The following is a 17964-nucleotide window of genomic DNA, read 5'->3' on the forward strand; positions in this document are numbered from 1 at the left end:
TTTTGTTCCTTAACAGATTAATGAATATTGCTGCTTTGCTTCCTGTGACATAGTCAATTCCCTGATGTTACTCACAACCAAGGATGCTCTTAGAATCTCGGGAAGCACGAGGGCTGGGGAGCTGGGAAGGAAGCAAGACTCTTCTTTAACTTCTCCTTTCTCTGGCAGTTAGTTCTGTGTGCAGGGTGGGACCCCTTGAGGGAAGGAAGGGCTGGGAGGAGAGAATGTCAAGGGGAAGGCACATGGCCAAATAGGAGGTAGTTCAAGGTTTATCCCCACACAAGTCAAGTTCTAGAACCATAAGGCTTGGGGGTCCCAAGCAAAATAGCCACCCACCCCTGCCAAAGCAGTTTCCAGAACCCACCCACCACTCCACCTGCTGGAAACTCTGGGGATGGCAGCCTGTAGAGTAATCTAAGAAAATGCATGGTAGGAGCTAAATTTAAAGAGGGTCAAGGGCGCCTGGGGGGCTCAGTTGGTTAAGCCACTAGGACTTTCGGCTCAGGTCATGATCCCGGAGGACCAGGATGGAGTCCCGCATCAGGCTCCCAGCTCCTTGGGGAGTCTGCTTCTCCCTCTGACTTTCTCCCCTCTCACACTCTCTCTCTCACTCAAATAAATAAATAAAATTTTTTAAAAAGAAAAAAAGAGAGAGAGAGAGAGAGTCAAGCTGCAGCCTCACCAAACCCAGATCAGAGGGTGTCTGATGAGAAGCAGCTGGTAGGGGAGACGGATCAGTTGTCAGCCAGCCAGGGTGAAGAAAGCCCAGAATCCACCAGAAATTATTGTTTCTGTAAAATGTATGTTGGGAACCAGACTTCTTTGGTCTTTAGACTCAAGAATTTGGAAACCTTGATGGCCTTTTAATGAATTTGAGAGACTAACAAATTGTATTCATTCATTCAACAAAATATGTATTGCACCTACTGGGGGCCAGACACTGGGAATATACCCGTGAACCAGACAGAAGTCTCTCCCCCTCATAGAACATTCTGGTGGGGGAAGGTAGAATAAAATAATATATAACATGGCTTCAGGTAGTGAAACCGGCTATGAAGAAAATTTTTATGTACTTAACAAACACACTCAAAGCTTCCTATATACCAGGCACTATGGTAAGTGCTTTAAAAACATGTAATATTTATTAAATGCCTTATTTAATGAATTAAAGCAGGGTCTGGGATTGGGAGAGAGAGCTAATTCCATTTGTGTGGTCTGGGAAAGTGTGTTCTGGAGAGAACTGGTCTTCAGCTGGGAAAAGAATATGAGCCAACCTCAATCTATAGGCCAAACATTTCAGGCGGAGAGCTAGTGCAAAGGCCCAGAGGCTGGTTTTGCTGTTCCAGAAACTGAAAAAAGCCAGTGTGAGTGGAGTTTCTTGAGCAGAGAACAGAGTGGGCCATGATGATGTCAAAATCAGCTGCCAGGGAACAGATTCTGAAGGACGTTGGAGGCCACCATTTGAGGCTTGAATTTTATTAGCAAGGTAGTGGTTAAAAGTCCTGTCTTGGAGGGGCGCCTGGGTGGCTCAGTGGGTTAAGCCTCTGCCTTCGGCTCAGGTCATGGTCTCAGGGTCCTGGGATCGAGCCCCTGGGATTGAGCCCCGCATCGGGGTCTCTGCTAAGCAGGGAGCCTGCTTCCCTTCCTCTCTCTCTCTGCCTGCCTCTTTGCCTACTTGTGATCTCTGTCTGTCAAATAAATAAATAAAATCTAAAAAAAAAAAAAAAGTCTTGTCTTGGAACCTTTAGAATCTTGGGACTGGTTAGTTTTCTTATCTAAAGGATCTAGTGTAGGGGTGCCTGGGTGGCTCAGTGGGTTAAAGCCTCTGCCTTCAGCTCAGGTCATGATCCCAGCGTCCTGGGATCGAGCCCCACATCGGGCTCTCTGCTCAGCAGGGGGCCTGCTTCCTCCTCTCTCTCTCTGCCTGCCTCTCTGCCTACTTGTGATCTCTGTCTGTCAAATAAATAAATAAAATAAAATAAAAAAAATAAAGGATCTAGTGTAAAAAGCAAATAAAGAGAAACCTCATTGAAATGGAGTTGGGAGGTAGGACAGGGAGAGCTTGCAAGCCTTACCATTCAAAGTCAACTACAAACCCAAAAGGAAGAGAAGAACCTGGCCATGGATACTACTTTCTTATATTGGGAGGGAAAAAGGAAGGCTTGCCCACACCACCCCTGCCCCGCACCTCATTAGCGCAGCCAGTGAGAGACAGTCACAACCAGCCAGTGAGAAGCCGTTCTACTTCCAACTCCCAGTTTGCTCCAATGGACTTTTTCTTTAAACACCCTTCCCAAAGCTCTCACCCCGCCTCTATAAACAAGTGTATCTCAGCTGGGTTCCCTGGGTGTGCCTATCTATGCTTTTGTGGTAGCCTGTTTTCCCTGTACTGCAGTTAATCGCAGTTTCCAAAGAAATCCATATTTTCCTAGTAAAATAATTGGCAGTTTTATTTTTAAGGTTAACATTTGTAATCAAAGTCATCTTATAACATTAGACTCCTAGAACCTTTGCAGCCTTCTAATTTCTCTCCTAGGCCAGAGTTGTGTCCCTCAAAACATGGCCACAACGTTTCCTACCATCTCCTCTAGTCTTGATTCTAGGCTCCAGCATCCAAAGGGTGTGCCCCGAAACCCAGGAAGAGGAGGTGGGGAGGCTGGTCTACATTTTGTTGCCACAAAGTAGGTGCCAGTTCTTAGTTCCTCCTTTGCCTTGTTCTGGAGAGTTCCAGGAAGTCCCAAAAACAACCAGATGAAGGTTGGTTTGGGGACCTCCCGGTCCCAAAAAACTTTCATCTGGTCCCAACCAACCAACCAATGGGGCTCTAGTCCTGGGACAGCCAACAGGCATCTCAAACTTAATGAAACCAAGTGAGAATTCCTGATTCCCTGACCTCCCACAAAACCTGCTCCATCAGCTTCCCACCTCTGGTTCCCACAGGTTCCCTAATCGCCTTTATGGCCTCTGGAAAAGGCATCACCATCTTTCTTCTTGCCCAGGGCAACAAATCTCAGAGTAGGGGTTTAAAAAAAAAAAATTGTTTCACTAAAAAACATCCTTCTGGGTTACCAGATTCTGGTCTTGTTTCCTGTCTTATGCAATAGTCTTTCTCTCTCCTGTAATAGTCTCTCCATACCTGACACCAGAACTGCTCGGATTTGACATTGACCTTGATTCCTTCCTTTGCTGTCACACCCAATTTGTAGCAAATCTGGTAGGCGCTACTTCGTAGACATCCCAAATTTATCCATTTCTTCCTGTCTCCCCACTGCCACCCACCCAGCTCCCAGCCATGGGCATCACTAGCCTGGACCTTGCTTATACTAGGTTCTTGGCTTTTTCTTCATCACTTGCTCTCCAGTTCACATGCTGTCCAGTCATCCACAATTCATTCACCAGAGGGTAGAAAAAAGATGTCTTTAAATGCAAAGAGAAGGGACGCCTGGGTGGCTCAGTCAGAACTTCGGTTCAGTTCATGATCCCAGCGTCCTGGGATCGAGTCCCACTTTGGGCTCCTTGCTTAGTGGAGAGCCTGCTTCCTCCTCTGCCTGCTGCCCCCTCCCCCACACTCGTGCACACTCACTCTTGCTTGCTCGCTCTCTCTCTCTGACAAATAAATAAATAAAATCTTGAGGGACGCCTGGGTGGCTCAGTTGGTTAAGCAGTTGCCTTCGGCTCGGATCATGATCCCAGCGTCCTGGGATCGAGTCCCACATTGGGCTCCTTGCTCCGCGGGGAGCCTGCTTCTCCCTCTGACTCTGCCTTCCACTCTGTCTGCCTGTGCTCGCTTTCGCTCGCGATCTCTCTCTGACAAATAAGTAAATAATCTTAAAAAATAAAATAAAATAAAATAAAATCTTGAAAAAATAATAAATGCAAAGAGAAACCTAATCTGGGAGGGGGCAGGCAGTGATCAGTGCCAGAGACAAGGAGGGGAGGTTTGACTGAGAAGGGGCATGGGGCGGTTTCTGGAAAGATGGTATGCAGTTGTTGAAATGCATCTTTTTTTTTTATTTTATTTATTTATTTTATTTATTTATTTGATAGGGAGAGACACAGCAAGAGAGGGAACACAAGCAGGGGGAGTGGGAGAGGGAGAAGCAGGCTTCCCACAGAGCACGGAGCCCGATGTGGGGCTCATTCCCAGGACCCTGGGATCATGACCTGAGCTGAAGGCAGATGCTTAATGACTGAGCCCCCCAGGCGCTCCTGCATCTTAAATGTGCCCAAGATGTGTGCATTTCACCGTGTGTAATGGGTGGGGGAAATGCCCTGTAAGTAAATACTGAACTCCAGCAAATGATGGATGTTGTTGTGTTTAGAAGTGAAATGTCCTGGTTTCTGCAAATGTCTAAGATGCATCCAAAATAATAATAAGACAGATGGATGGATGGATGTGGCATGATGAAAGGTATGCAACATAGCAAGGATAGTAACATGGTATTGGTGGCATCTGGGGGGGGGGGGTTAAAATACAGGTGTCTACTGTATGTTTGAAAGTTTTCATGATAAAATGTTTAAGGAAAGTACAAAGGAAACTGAGTAACTATTCTGCTGAAAACTTCCGCACCTGCTTCCTTTTGCAAGAAATAGATGCTGATTGCTTTCCAGGTCACTGCATACCTCCCCGCTGACTTCATCTCCATTCAATCTTCTGATGCATCAAATACTTATTGAGCACCTACTGTGTGCCAGGCACTGCTCTAGACAATAGAGTTACAGCTTTGAAAGGAAAAGCATGGACCTGACATTGTAACTATCTTCCTCAAGGAGCTCATTGCCCTGGCAAACCTTTCAACAACTTGAAATCATCTTAATTTATGACTTCATTTGATGTCAGTATGAGCTCTGGGAAGGCAGGGCCCCTTCTCTCTTACTCAGACCTGTGTCTCCAGGTCTAGACAGTCTTGTTTATAGTCGGACTTCAATAACAATTAGTTGAGAGAATATTAGCTAACATATAGCTAATATTAGCTAACATAACATCGTTATCTGTGCACCTGGCCCCGTTTGAAGTTGTTTGCCCATGAACCCATTAATCCTGAAAACAATCCCCTTTTTACAAGAGTTAACGGGCACCCAGAGGCTAGGCCGTGAACTCAAGCAGTCTGGCTTCAGACATCATGTTCCCAACCACTATAGGAAACTGCTAAGTGAAGGAATGATTCAATTAATCATTTCCCATGGCCTGAGTTCAAATCCCAGCTCTGCCGCTTGTTAGCTGCGTGGCCTGGAACCAACCGATTTATCTTCCCGAACTTCAGATTTAACCTCGTGGTGAAGACGAAGGATGCTGGAGGAAACGGGCTCCAAGACGCGCACACGCACTTAGGAAATCACACCCGGACAACCTGGAGCAGGGAGGTGGGAGCTGGGGAGGGCGGCGTGGGGTCACCGTTCCAGGCACCGGGTGTGGCCTCCCGGAGGCAAAGTCGCTGGCTTCCAGTTTCCTCCAGTGTGCCCACGCCCTACCTGGGGCGCCGGGAGCTGTCTCCGCCCCCCCCCCCCCCCCCCCCACCTGGCTGACCTGGTAGACAGCCTCGCAAGAGCCGGTACCCACAGCCCGCAGCCGGCAGCCGCGGTGGTCTGGAAGAAAGAAATCCGGCGGCGGGGGAGAGAATCCCGCCTGTCTTTATCAGGCGAGGCTCAGTGCCCCGCCCCCCTCCGCCAGATTTCGCCCCGAAGGAGCCGCCTGGCTCCCGCCCCCGACCCGCCCGCCGCTTGGAGCGTCTGGGAACCGGCCGGAGGAGCCGACCTGCCGCGATGGAGACGCCCGGCACCTGGGCGCTGCTGCTGGTGCTGCTGCTGCTGGTGCTGCTTACGCTGGCGCTGCCCCGAACCCGAGGCCACCTGCCCCCCGGGCCCACGCCACTGCCGCTGCTGGGGAACCTCCTGCAGCTCCGGCCCGGGGCGCTGTACCCGGGGCTCTTGCGGGTGAGCGTCCGCGGGGACGCCCGGGCTGGGGCAGGGGAGCCAGGGCCAGGAGAGGGGGGTGCGCAAGGAGAGACAGCGGAGCACCAAGGGCAGAGAGGCCCTGGGGTGTCCTAGAGGAGGCAGGCCCAGGGTGAAAGGGCAGAGGGGCTGGGGGGTTCTGGGGTGGGGCAGGAGCAGGGTTCCAGAGCTGAGAAGGTCTAGTGCGGTGTTGGGGGGGGGGTGCTGGGGAGAAAGGACCTTGATGTGCTGAACCCCGGCTAGAAGAGGCAGAGACGTCTGCCCGCGGAATCCTGGAGAGGATGAGAGCAGGGGAAGAGGAGGCAGGATCCAGTGGCAGGAGTCCCGGCGAGGGAGTGGCGGGGGCCACAGAATCCTGGGAAGGTGATAGAAGCAGGGAATTCAAGCCAGAGGCAGGAGCCCTTTTGCGACTGGGATGCTGGCAGGTTTATCCCTGGGGAAGAGGCAGCTGGGGAGGGGCAGAGAAGAAAGGGGGGAGGGGTCGCTGGCAGGAGTGGGGAGGCTTGGCTCGAGGGTTCCAGATCTGTGTCTGCTGAGAATCCCGGTTGTGGAGCGCTGAGCTAGGAGGGAGGTGGAAGTCCCTGTGGCGGCAGGGAAGGAGGACAGGAAGGAAGACTGAGGACGTTCTAACCTTTGGGGCAAGGAGGGGGAAGAGGCCAGAGGTTCTCTGTCAAAAGGAGTCTGAGGGACTTCAGAACACGGGGAGGGGGACGGGAGTCTTGGGGAAAAATGGGGCACGTGCCCTACTGGGCACCTCAGCCAGAACTTGAGGGTTTAGCTAAATGATAGAAGAGTGGCTAGTTTGGGGGTGGGGCAGGAGCCAAGGAATGGGGAGAGGCCAGAGTCTCAACTGCCCAATTTTGCTGCTGTGTTTCTGAGTCAGGGGAGAGGGGTGGTTCTGGGTTGTCCCAGGGTCCACACTTGGGGCTCTGTAGGAGGCAAGGGGTTGGGAACTCTATGGGGAGGGGAACTGGGAGCCTGGTACAAAAAGAGAACTGAAATAGCCCCCAAGGAGGCTATTTCTGTCTGGGGCAGGGGAAGGGGTTCCTCTTAGGAGCCTCACCCAGTGACAGGGCCATGATGGGGACACCTCCACCGAAAGAGGCCACAGCTTGCCCCATGGCGCCCAACCCTTTTCCCTCCCTGCCCCCAGCTGAGTAAGAAATATGGACCCGTGTTCACCGTGTACCTGGGACCCTGGCGGCGTGTGGTGGTCCTGGTGGGGCACGAGGCCGTGCAGGAGGCCCTGGAAGGTCAGGCTGAGGCGTTCAGTGGGCGGGGCATGTTGGCGACCCTGGATGGGACCTTTGACGGCCACGGTGAGTCATGAACAGAGCTGGGGACTGTGGGTTCCCTCGATCAGAGGCTCAGAGCCTGCCACCATTTACCGTGTGACTTTTGAGCATAGCTTGGTGTTTCTGAGTCCATTTTCCTCATCCATCACCCATCAAATGGGGTGCTAATAGTGCTTATTACCTAGGTCATCCTGAGGATTGAATGTGGCCTGGGTGAGATGTTGCAGGATTCTTACTGCTCCAGGTGAAGCCCCCAGGACTGGGAGGGACTGGGAGGCACTGGGACCACTTAATGTGTAGAAACTAGTTTCTGCTAAGCCTGAAAGTAGAAAGCTGGTGTTGGGGATGCTGTCAGGACACCGCCGTGACCCTGAGCTTGTTGGCCAGTATGGAGAAGGACCTGTCGCCAGGCTAGGATGGGGAAGGCAGAGGGGTCAGGGCCAGGCTATGGGAAGCCCTGAACTGCGGGGACCAGAGGAGTTGTCTGACCGAGCCTGTTTGGTGGGAGATGTCCAGGAAGTCTTGAAAGACTGGTTGCCTGGGTGCCAACTCCTAGGATGAACAGGAAGGGTGTTCCAGGCAGAAGAGTGAAAAAAAAAAAAAAAAAAAAAAAAAAAAAGCATGGAGGGGAGAGAAGAAGCATTCATTCATTCAGTTGACAAATTTTTATCATGCCTGGCCCCGTAGTTATTACTGTGGACACAGAGGTGACCAAGACAGATGTGGTGTCCTGTCATCCTACATGTAGAAGAGGTGGGCATGTCACGGGACTGGAGGGAGGGAATAGAATTCTAAAATAAGAGGTATAGCTCTAAGATCAGGACACAGGAGAACTGTACTGGCCCAGGTCGGGGGAGGAGAGAGAGACTGGAAGAAATCAAGGAAGGCTTCTTGGAGGAGATGACAACTGCAGTGAGATATGAGGATGAATGCAGTTAGTTCAGTGAGGATGGAGAGGTGAGTGATCCAGGCAGAGGGAACAGAGGGGGCAGAGGCCCTTGAGGGGGATCCTGACACCACTGAGGAAGTGAGAGAAAACCAATGCAATTGTAGCAGGATGAAAAACAAAGCTGGAGAAGTGGGTCACACAGGGCCTGAGTCACACCAGAGTGCTCAGCTTTGGGATTTTCTGGAGGCTATAGATGGAAGCAGGGAAGATATAAGTCAGAGCTAGAAGGATCCTTGGGTAACTGTGCAGGAGCCCAGGCTGGGGACTGTGCTGTTCTGGGGCTGGGGAAGTGGGGAAGGGCTCTGGCTAGGAGCAGGGCAGGGTTGGTGGAGTACGCAGAACAGTGGACTGAGACAGGAACAGGAGAGGTGCTGAGGCCAGTTTGGGACACAGTGGGAGGGTGGGCTGGGGACACCCTGGAGGAGACTTCCAGGAGGCCCCTAGGGGCTGGCATTATACATATGAGTCCCTGAGCTCAGAGAAGCAACGTTTTGCCCAGAGCAGACCCTTAGCTAAAGGAGGAAATTGTCAGTTCCATTCCCCTCTCTCCTGGTTCAGCTTCCAAATGACATGGGGAAGGGAACCCAATAGCGCTCGTAAATGTTGGGAAGGAGAGAGGGAGGGAGAGAGGAGGGCGGGAAGGAAGAAAAGAAAGAAGGGAGAGAGGGAGCGAGGGAGGAAGAAGTCTTCACTCCTCCTGGTTCCTCACGAACCCAGGGAGCCTGGATAATCCCAGTGACCAGCTTCTCAGGAGAATGTCACCCTCTGCCCCAAGGTTAGACATTTATGGAGCACCTACTGAGTCCTTAACCCTGGGCTAGGCTGGACAGGGCCTGCAGCATCCGCCTCCAGACACCTCAGTGGGAGGGAGGGAGCAGTCCTGGGGAATGGGAAGAAGGGCCGGTCCCTCCTTGAGTCTAGCCTTCTGCACAGGGGTGTTCTTTTCTAATGGGGAGCGGTGGCGGCAGCTGCGGAGATGTACCATGCTGGCCCTGCGGGACCTGGGCATGGGGAAGAGAGAAGGCGAGGAGCTGATTCAGGCGGAGGCCCAGTGTCTGGTGGAGGCATTCCAGGGCATGGAAGGTCAGCAGGGTGGGGTGAGCCTGGGGGCCCCTGCAACATGCCTGAGTGGTGGTGGGGGGAGGTCCAGGGCTTGGCTGAGGGCTCTGTTCACTGCCACCTCTGACTCCTCCTCCACCTTCCGGCTCTGTCCTCTTCTCTCCCCATCTATCTTTTGCCAAGTCTTTCCCAGTCTGTCTCTCTTTCCATGTCTGTTTCTCTGTCTCTCCCTTCTCTCTATCCGTCTGTCTCTTTCCTGTCTGTTTCTCTATCTTTCTTTCCCCATCTGTCTCTCTCGATGCCTGTCTCCTTCTGGTAGAGGCTGGCCTCCTCTCCAGCACAACCCTCCCCAACTACCCTCTCCCCCGCAGGACGGCCATTTGACCCCTCCCTACTGCTGGCTCAGGCCACTTCCAACATCATCTGCTCACTCACCTTCGGCCTCCGCTTCCCCTACGAGGACGAGGACTTCCAGGCCCTGGTCCGGGCAGCTGGTGGCACCGCGCTGGGGGTCAGCTCCCGGTGGGGCCAGGTAAGTGGGTGGGACCCCTCTCCAGCCACCTTTTCCCCCGGAGCACCCCTCCACACTGGTGCAAGGCCAGGCCCCGTGGGAACAGCTGCCCTTCCCCCTGCAGACCTATGAGATGTTCTCCCGGCTCCTGAAGCGCCTGCCGGGCCCCCACACACAGCTCCTGGACCACCTGAGCGTCCTGGCCACCTTCGCCGTCCAGCAGGTGCAGCGACACAAGGAGAGCCTGGACAGCTCAGCCCCACCATGCGATGTGGTGGATGCATTCCTGCTAAAGATGGCAAAGGTAGGGGAAGGTCAGGGTCAGGGGCACCTCCTGAACGGGGCTGGTGGCCTGGCCAGCCCCTACTGAGGTATAGCTGGAAATCTATCTGCTGTATAGATGGTCTCCAGAACTTTTCTCATCTTCTCAAACTGAAACTCTGACTTGTTAAACAACAGCTCCCTGGGCCTGCTCCCCAGCCCCTAGCAACCACCTTTCCATCTCTGAATTTTCTTATGCTTGGGACCCCACAGAAATGGAATCCCACAGTATTTACCCCTTTTGCAACTGGCTTATTTCACTTGGTGTGTTATCCTGGAGGGCCATCTGTGTCATAGCCCGTGACGGCATCTCCTTCCTTTTTAAGGCTGAATCCTTATTCCCCTGCATGGATAGACCACATTTGGCTTATCTATTCATCAGTGGACTCTTGGGGTGCCTACCCCGTTTGGCTGTTGCGAATAGCACTGCTGGGAACGTGGGTGCACGATACCCCTAAGAGACCTTGCTTCTCGCTTGTTGGGGTATGCGCCCAGAAAGGGAATTGCTAAATCATATAGTAATTCTATTTTAATTTTTTTAAGGGACCTGATACCATTCCCCATAGCAGCTGCGCCCTATGACTGCCCCACTGATGGTGAGAGGGTCCCCGCTTCTCCACATCCTAACCACATGTCATTCTGTTTGTTTTTTTAGAGCAGCCACACTCTTTCATTTTCAAACACAGCACAACCAAAAAGAACTAATATCAAGAGTCCACTTCCCCACTTGCCTAAACATTTATACAAACCCCCCTGACAAAGCTTGAACTTGCTGGCGTGGCTCTGCTGGGCCTCTCTTATTGCCCGCAGCCTGAGTTCTCTGAGCCCCTGGTTTCTCCCAGGAGCAGCATGACCCAAGCACAGAACTGACTGACAAGAACTTGCTGATGACAGTCATTTATCTGCTGTTCGCCGGGACGGTCACGGTCAGCACCACGGTCCGCTATACCCTCTTGCTTCTGCTGAAGTACCCTCGGGTCCAAGGTAGGAGGCTTCTGCGCCAGCCAGCCCTGGGGCCGGAAGTGAGGGCTCCAGAGGAAGAACATTCAGGAAAACGGACAGCCTGAGCTGGCGCCTAGAAGTGAAAATGAGCCTGGCATCAGGGGTGCCTGAAGGGCGAGAAGCTGGGGAGGCTGCCAGAGGCAGTGAGAGGTGCAGTGAAGTGAGAAATGGGGCAGGAGACCTCTCAGGGCCTTGTCGCCTTGGTGGTACCTTGTATGCCTAATCCTGAGTAATAGGAAGCCATGGAAGGATGCTGAGCAGGGGAGGGCAGGGTCAAATTAGCATTTTAGAAAAATCCTTGGGGCTGAAAGAGGTAAGGTGTGCAAGAGGATGCCAGGAGGACGGGACAGGGACCTGGGCAGGAGAGGACAGTCCTAGGCCAAGCTGTTGGGAGGGAAGAGGGGCCGGGTGGGCAAGTAGAACACGACCTAGGAGGCCCAGGGGACTGGGGGATGGGGGGGACCATGGGACTACCCTGAGATGAAGACAGAAGGAATGAGGAACTATTTCAGGAGAGACACTGAGGCCAGTATGGGACAAGCGTGAGGAGCCTGGGGCCACCTGCCAGGAGACATCCAGGAGGCCACAAGACACCTAATTCAGGACTGGAGATAAAAAGCAAACTGGGGTCCTGGCTCTTGGGGTCCTGAGTTCAAGCAGCATGTTGGGTGTAAAGAGTTTTCTTAAAGGTGGGAGGCACCTGGCTGGCTCCGTGGGTAGAGCAGGTGACTCCTGATCTCAGGGTTGTGACTTTGAGCCCCACATTGGGTGTAGAGATTACTTTAAAAAAAAAAAAATGCTGGGGTCATCAGGGCCCAGGCAGGACATGAAGCTGGGATAGTATGGGAGGGTACCTGGCCCAGATGTGAGCTCCAGGGAAACCCAGGATTTGGGGGTCAGGCAGCTGCAGTAAAGGCTGTCAAGCCAGTGGGGTGGGCTGACCTGGAAGATGGGGCTTCGGGTCTGGTGGCCTCCAGGGAATGGAGTCTGCTCTGACTTCAGCTCTCTGGGCCTCAGTTTCCTCATCTGGGCGATTGGGACGCATAATGGTACCCACCTCACAGGATTGCTGTGGGAGTTAAGGAGAGACCCTGTGCTCAGCACACACAGGATGTTAGGGACCTAGTTTCAATGAAGCCTGCGGGCCTCCTCCTCCCTACCGGCCAGCCTCCCCCCACCCGCTGCCACTGTAAGATGGGGATTCCCAGGGTAGAGTCATAGGGCCCAACCCCACCTCTGACCTCCTGTCCCCCTCTTCCTGAGTGCAGAGCGTGTGCGGGAGGAGCTGATCCGGGAGCTGGGGGCCAGCCACGCACCAGGCCTCGGGGACCGAGCCCGCCTCCCCTATACCGATGCCGTTTTGCACGAGGCGCAGCGGCTGCTGGCTCTGGTGCCCATGGGAGTGCCCCGCGCCCTCACAAGGACAACCTGCTTCCGAGGGTACACCCTGCCCCAGGTGGGCCTGCCCCTCGGCCACGCCCCATGTCCGTCTCCGCTGCTGCCTCTCTGTGACTGTGTGTCTGATTATTCTGATTATTGGTCTCCATGTCTCCTCAATGACCATGTTCCTCTTCTCTGCAACTCTGTCCCTCTGTCTTTCTGAGTGCCTTTCTCCCACTTTTGACTGTCTCTGGGCCTCAGTTTCCCCATCCCCATCAGCGGATAGCCTACTTCTACCTCCTTCCAAGGTGGCTGGGACAGTCACATGCCAGGGGTGACAGGTGACAGACAGGGAAGCAATTTGAGAACTGAGGGCGGAAGGAGTCTCACAATGAAATGAGTCTCTCCCCTCCTTCCCTCTCGCCTCCCCGCCCTCCCTCTACCTGAGCAGCTTCTGCCATCCCTTAGAGAGCAACTCATCACAAGCACCACTAGGGGGCGATGTCCGCTAGGAAACCCCAGGAGCCTTCCCGCTCCCTCCTTGAGTGTGTAGCAGTTAGGATCCTGTCCTGGTGTTTTCTCACTGGGACCTGGAGCAAATCACTTCAGCCCATGAATCTGCCCCTACCCCTCTTCTAAATCAGGAACAGTAATAGTATTAACTTGGGAAACTTGGGATCTCAAGGAACCTGCGGGATAATGCTTGCAAAACACCAGCTCCACTCTTGGTGCCAGGACCTAGGGGTTCCCCCAGGTGCTCTGTTCCTGGCAGCGGCAGCCACGGCTAACCCAGTGACTATGGCCACTCTTAATCATGATTACGAAACCCCAGGCATCAATGACTGAGCATTTGCTCTCCGCCAGGGATTATTCTAAATGCTTCATGGACTTAGTACCTTGTTGAATCTTTGGAGCAACCCTACACCATTATCATGCCCATTTTACAGATGAGGAAACGCCTTGAAGGCTGAGAAGACTTGCCAGGGTCACCCAGCCTACAGTGGTAGTGGCAGAATTTACACCCAGGGCGTCTGCTTTAGCCATAGCTGTCTGCCTTGTTTTAACAGCCGTAGTAGCACGACCCTGTCTTCTCCTGGAGCCCCCCTCCCCTTCCCGGCTCAGCCCCACTAGCCATAGTCCCTGGCAAACGAGGTCCCTCTCCCTCACATTTCCTCCATTGCACAACCCTGGGATCCTAGTCACTCGGGGACCTGCGCTGGGGAGCCCTCACGGACAGGCGTCACCTACCCGCCCTTGGCTTTACCTCTGGAAGAGTCCAGTGGGAAAGAGCTGGACCCAGGCCAGGCGGCTTAGGACAGCCACAGATGAATCACAACACAATTTTAAAACACAGTATAAAAAGAACTAGCTCTCCCATGTCTAGATGCTATGCTGGGCAAGTTGCGTAAGTTCGGGGGACCTCGGTTTTCCCGCCTTTCAAATGGAAATCATGTTAGAAATTACTTTGTAGACTTGTTAAAAAGATTTAGTGAGTTTAAGTGTATGTTTGAGTGTGCGTGTGAGAGAGAGCACAAGGTGCACGTCGCTGTTGTGTAAGAGAGAGAGTATATATGAGATGCTTAAGAACGTGCCTGGCCGGTAATAAGCCCTTGAAATATTCTGCCCTTGTGCTTTGGGCACTAGAGAATCCTCAAACCTGGGTGGGGAAGGTTATTTGTAATTTGATGATTGCTTCCCCGCAGGGCACTGAGGTCTTCCCCCTCCTTGGCTCTGTCCTGCGTGATCCTGAAGTCTTTGAACAGCCAGAGGAATTCAACCCAGACCGATTCCTCGATGCAGATGGACGGTTCCAGAAGCAGGAGGCATTCTTGCCCTTCTCCTTGGGTACATGCTGGGCTGGTCCCTGCTCCCCTGCTGGTTCCCCATGCCTGGATGTGAGGAGGGCTGACACAATCCCATCTCCCTGTTCCCTCCAGGTAAGCGTGTCTGCCTCGGGGAGGGCCTGGCGCGGGCGGAGCTCTTCCTCCTTTTCACCACCCTCCTGCAGGCCTTCTCCCTGGACAGCCCATGCCCACCGGGGGCCCTGAGCCTCCAGCCAGCTGTCAGCGGCCTTTTCAACATCCCCCCAGCCTTCCAGCTGCAAGTCCGGCCCCACTAACCTCCCAGCACTGTATGGACCAGATGAGGAGGGAGAGAGCTGTGGGAAGTGGGGGCCTCCTCATGCTGGTGGGCGTGAACATGGTTGTGTCTCCAGAGCCACAAGTCTACACCCCAGGCAGACACACACATACACCTATAGGTGTTCTAGAGTCTGCCACGCGGGTACTCAGCCTACAAATCCTCAGGACTCCGATTGCTCGCTCGGCCCAGGTGGCTACTGAGACACGCAGCCACAAGGGCCACGAGGGCCACAGGGCAACTCTGCCACACAGGCTTTCTATAGACATAGATTTAGTTCGTCTGGAATCATGATCACCGTCCCAGGTAACACACCCTCTCGTCCAAACACAGCCCCCCTGGGTTCACAGCCCAGGTGCAGGGTTCAGCCCCTCCCCTCACAAGGCACCGAAACAGCCATGGTGTTCAGGGCCCACAAGCCCTCTTCACCCCGCCTCCTGGCAATTCTGGGAGCCTGGTACAGAGGTGAACATCCCCCTTCCTGGATCATGTCCGTGCACAGAGAGACCGTCTCTGTCTTCAGCTCCAACGTGCCCTCTCTCGTGCACGCATGCCATGATCCAGGCACGTGACCGTCGCCATCCACATGCCCCCAACCACTGAACCACACAGCCAGCACACATATGACACCAGACACACCATTACCGGGAAGGGGGGAGGGCACAGCCCCAGCTTCTTCCAGGCCTTCAGCTCTCAAAGACACCCCTTTCCAAGCACCTTGATCCTCAAATCCTCCCAAATATAACTACACACTCAGCGTGCATTTGCGCACATAGCCCTGGGAAACAAGTAAACTTGGACACATGCACACACACACACACACAAGACCCTCCAATCAGAGAAACACCTCCCCCTCCCGCTTATGTAACTTTGTTAAAGGCGTCCCCAACCTGACCCCCCACACACACACACAGTACCCTGGCCCACCTCCCGTCCCCAAGTCCCAGTTAGACCTGGTGGAAGTGGCTAGATGACCAAGGAGGGGCCAGATTCCAGCTCCCTGTGTTGGGCCAGAGGCCAGCTCTGACGTCCTTGTGACTTGAAGGTCCCCATTTTGCAATAAAAGTTCATTTCTGGCCCCCGGTCTGGCCCATGGCAGGGTCTGGTGTGCCTGTGACAGTGTCTGTCATTGTGAGTAAGGGGTGGGGATGGGGGGGTCCGCCCCTCCCTCGAGGCTGGGCGGGAGCTAAAAAACAGGGCCCCCGCCCGCCCTGGCTGTTGACATCAGTTACCAGATGTGGAGGTGGGGGGAGGGGGGTCTGTCTTGGGCCTTACTTCCCGTGAGGCTGATCTGGAGAAGGGGGTGTGGGCAGGGAGAAGGCAGCTGGTAGGTAGTCGGCAGAGCTGGGGGTTTGGGGTGTGCTGAGGGGGCAGGGGTTTGCAGCTAGGGAAAGCCTGCAGGTGATGCTCCTGATCCAGGCCCTGGGAACTCCCCCAGTCTGAAAGCTGCTGGAGCACGATTCCTAACCCAGCTCTGTCTCTTCCATAGGCTCTTTTCCTCCTGCCTTCCCTCCACAAGGCAAGCAGACACACTTTTTTATTTGTTAATTACCGAGTAAGGAAGTTTTCAAGTGCACAAAAGTAGAGAGCGAAGTCCCATGCCATCCCCTGTCCTCATTCAATAGCCATCAACATTCTGCTAGTTTTATTTCTAACACTGTCTTACAACTGTTCTGTTTTTGTTTTATTGTTTTTTTAAGATTTTATTTATTAATTTATCTGACAGAGAGAGAGACAGCCAGAGAGGGAACACAAGCAGGGAGAGTGGGAGAGGGAGAAGCAGGCTTTCCACTGAGCTGAGAGCCTGATGCGGGGTTTGATCCCAGAACCCTGGGATTATGACCTGACCCCAAGGCAGATGCTTAGCAAGTGAGCCACCCAGGTGCCCCATTATTTTTTTTTTTTAAGATTTTTTTTTTTTTAGCTTTTATTTTTAAGTTAACTTTACACCTAACATGGGGATCAAACTCAAAACCCCAAGATCAAGGGCCACAGGCTCCACAGACTGAGCCAGCCAGGTACCCCTGTTATTAATGTTATTTATTTATTTATTTAAAATATTTTTATTTATTTATTTATTTGACAGAGCGAGAGAGAGAGAGACAGTGAGAGAGGGAATACAAGCAGGGGGAGTGGGAGAGAGAGAGGAGCAGCCAGCCCGATGTGGGACTCAATCCCAGGACTCTGGCATCATGACTGAGCCACCCAGGTGCCCCCCACCGTTATTATTTTAAAGCAAATCCCAGGGGCACCTCAGTGGTTGAGTCCGTTAAGGGTCGACTCTCAGTTTTGGGTCAGGTTATGATCTCAGGGACGTGAGATAGAGCCCCCCACATCGGACTCCAAGGTCAGCCGGGAGTCTGCTTGTCCCACTCCCTCTTTCTCTCCCCCCACTCAGGGGCTCTCTAAAAATAAATAATTTTTTTTTAAAACACCAAATTCCAGAAAATCATTGAATATGCCTTTCTAATAGTGAAGGACATTTCCCCCAGGCCCCAACATCTTCTGACAGTTTTCCAGCAAGCTTGAGGGAATGAAACAGGGATACCTCGTGGTGCAGCCCCTGGGCTCTCCCATGGGCAGTCTGACCCGCCACTGAGCACGCTGCCATCCCCCTGTCCATCCAGCACTGTCTAGGTGTTTTAAAGTGAACGGCAGACGTTGGTTCATCTTCCCTGGGTATTTCAGCAAAGCATTTGTCATTAGCTGCAAGTTTCCTTGTTTATTTATTTTTAAAGATTTTATTTATTTATTTGACACAGAGAGACAGAGATCACAAGTAGGCAGAGAGGGGGGGGGATGCAGGCTCCTCACTGAGCAGAGAGCCCGATGTGGGGCTCAATCCCAGGACCCTGAGATCATGACCTGAGCCGAAGGCAGAGGCTTAACCCACTGAGCCACCCAGGTGCCCGAGTTTCCTTGTTTAAAGTTTTTCACGCGGGGCCCCTGGCTGGCTCAGTCGGTGGAGGGTAAGACTCTTGATCTTGGGGTTGTGAGTTGGAGCCCCATGCTGGCCGTAGAGATTGCTATTAATCAATCAATTTATTTATTTATTGAAATTCACACGGAGGGAAGTCTGGAACGAGAAATACCATCAGACTCCCTCAGGGAGGGATGGACCGTGTGCTGCATTGGTATGAAAGCTGGCATTGAGTCAGGATCATTTCAGTAGCAAGGAAAAGAAAAACCTAAACTCAGGAGGGCTTCATAGGAATTATGGAACCCGAAAAGGAAAATGTAGAATGAGTGTGGTCTTCAGTTCTGTGTGTGTGCACTAAGATGCATGTAACTATCATTTTAACCATACCTAAGTGTGTAAGCCATGGCGTTAAACACACGAATCTGTGTGACCATCA

General features: G+C 53.0%; 1 protein-coding gene across 3 annotated transcripts; it reads left to right on the forward strand.

Moving 5' to 3' along the window:
- The first annotated feature begins 5454 nt into the window (after positions 1–5454).
- CYP2S1 (cytochrome P450 family 2 subfamily S member 1) lies at positions 5455–15692 on the forward strand. Of its 3 annotated transcripts, none has more exons than XM_082709356.1 (9): positions 5455–5934; positions 7106–7271; positions 9130–9279; positions 9627–9787; positions 9891–10070; positions 10930–11071; positions 12358–12545; positions 14173–14314; positions 14407–15692. In XM_082709356.1, exons 1-9 carry the CDS (start codon positions 5764–5766, stop codon positions 14586–14588), a joined length of 1482 nt encoding a protein of 493 aa, XP_082565482.1. In that variant the 5' UTR covers positions 5455–5763; the 3' UTR covers positions 14589–15692. The 3 variants fall into 3 exon arrangements, with proteins under 3 accessions (XP_082565482.1, XP_082565483.1, XP_082565481.1); XM_082709357.1 differs by having other exon boundaries at positions 5529–5934; positions 14478–15692; XM_082709355.1 differs by lacking the exon at positions 9130–9279 and having other exon boundaries at positions 5680–5934; positions 14478–15692.
- Positions 15693–17964: the final 2272 nt, after the last annotated feature.

This window comes from Mustela nivalis, assembly GCF_964662115.1.
Source record: "Mustela nivalis genome assembly, chromosome: 18".
Classification (NCBI taxonomy): domain Eukaryota; kingdom Metazoa; phylum Chordata; class Mammalia; order Carnivora; family Mustelidae; genus Mustela; species Mustela nivalis.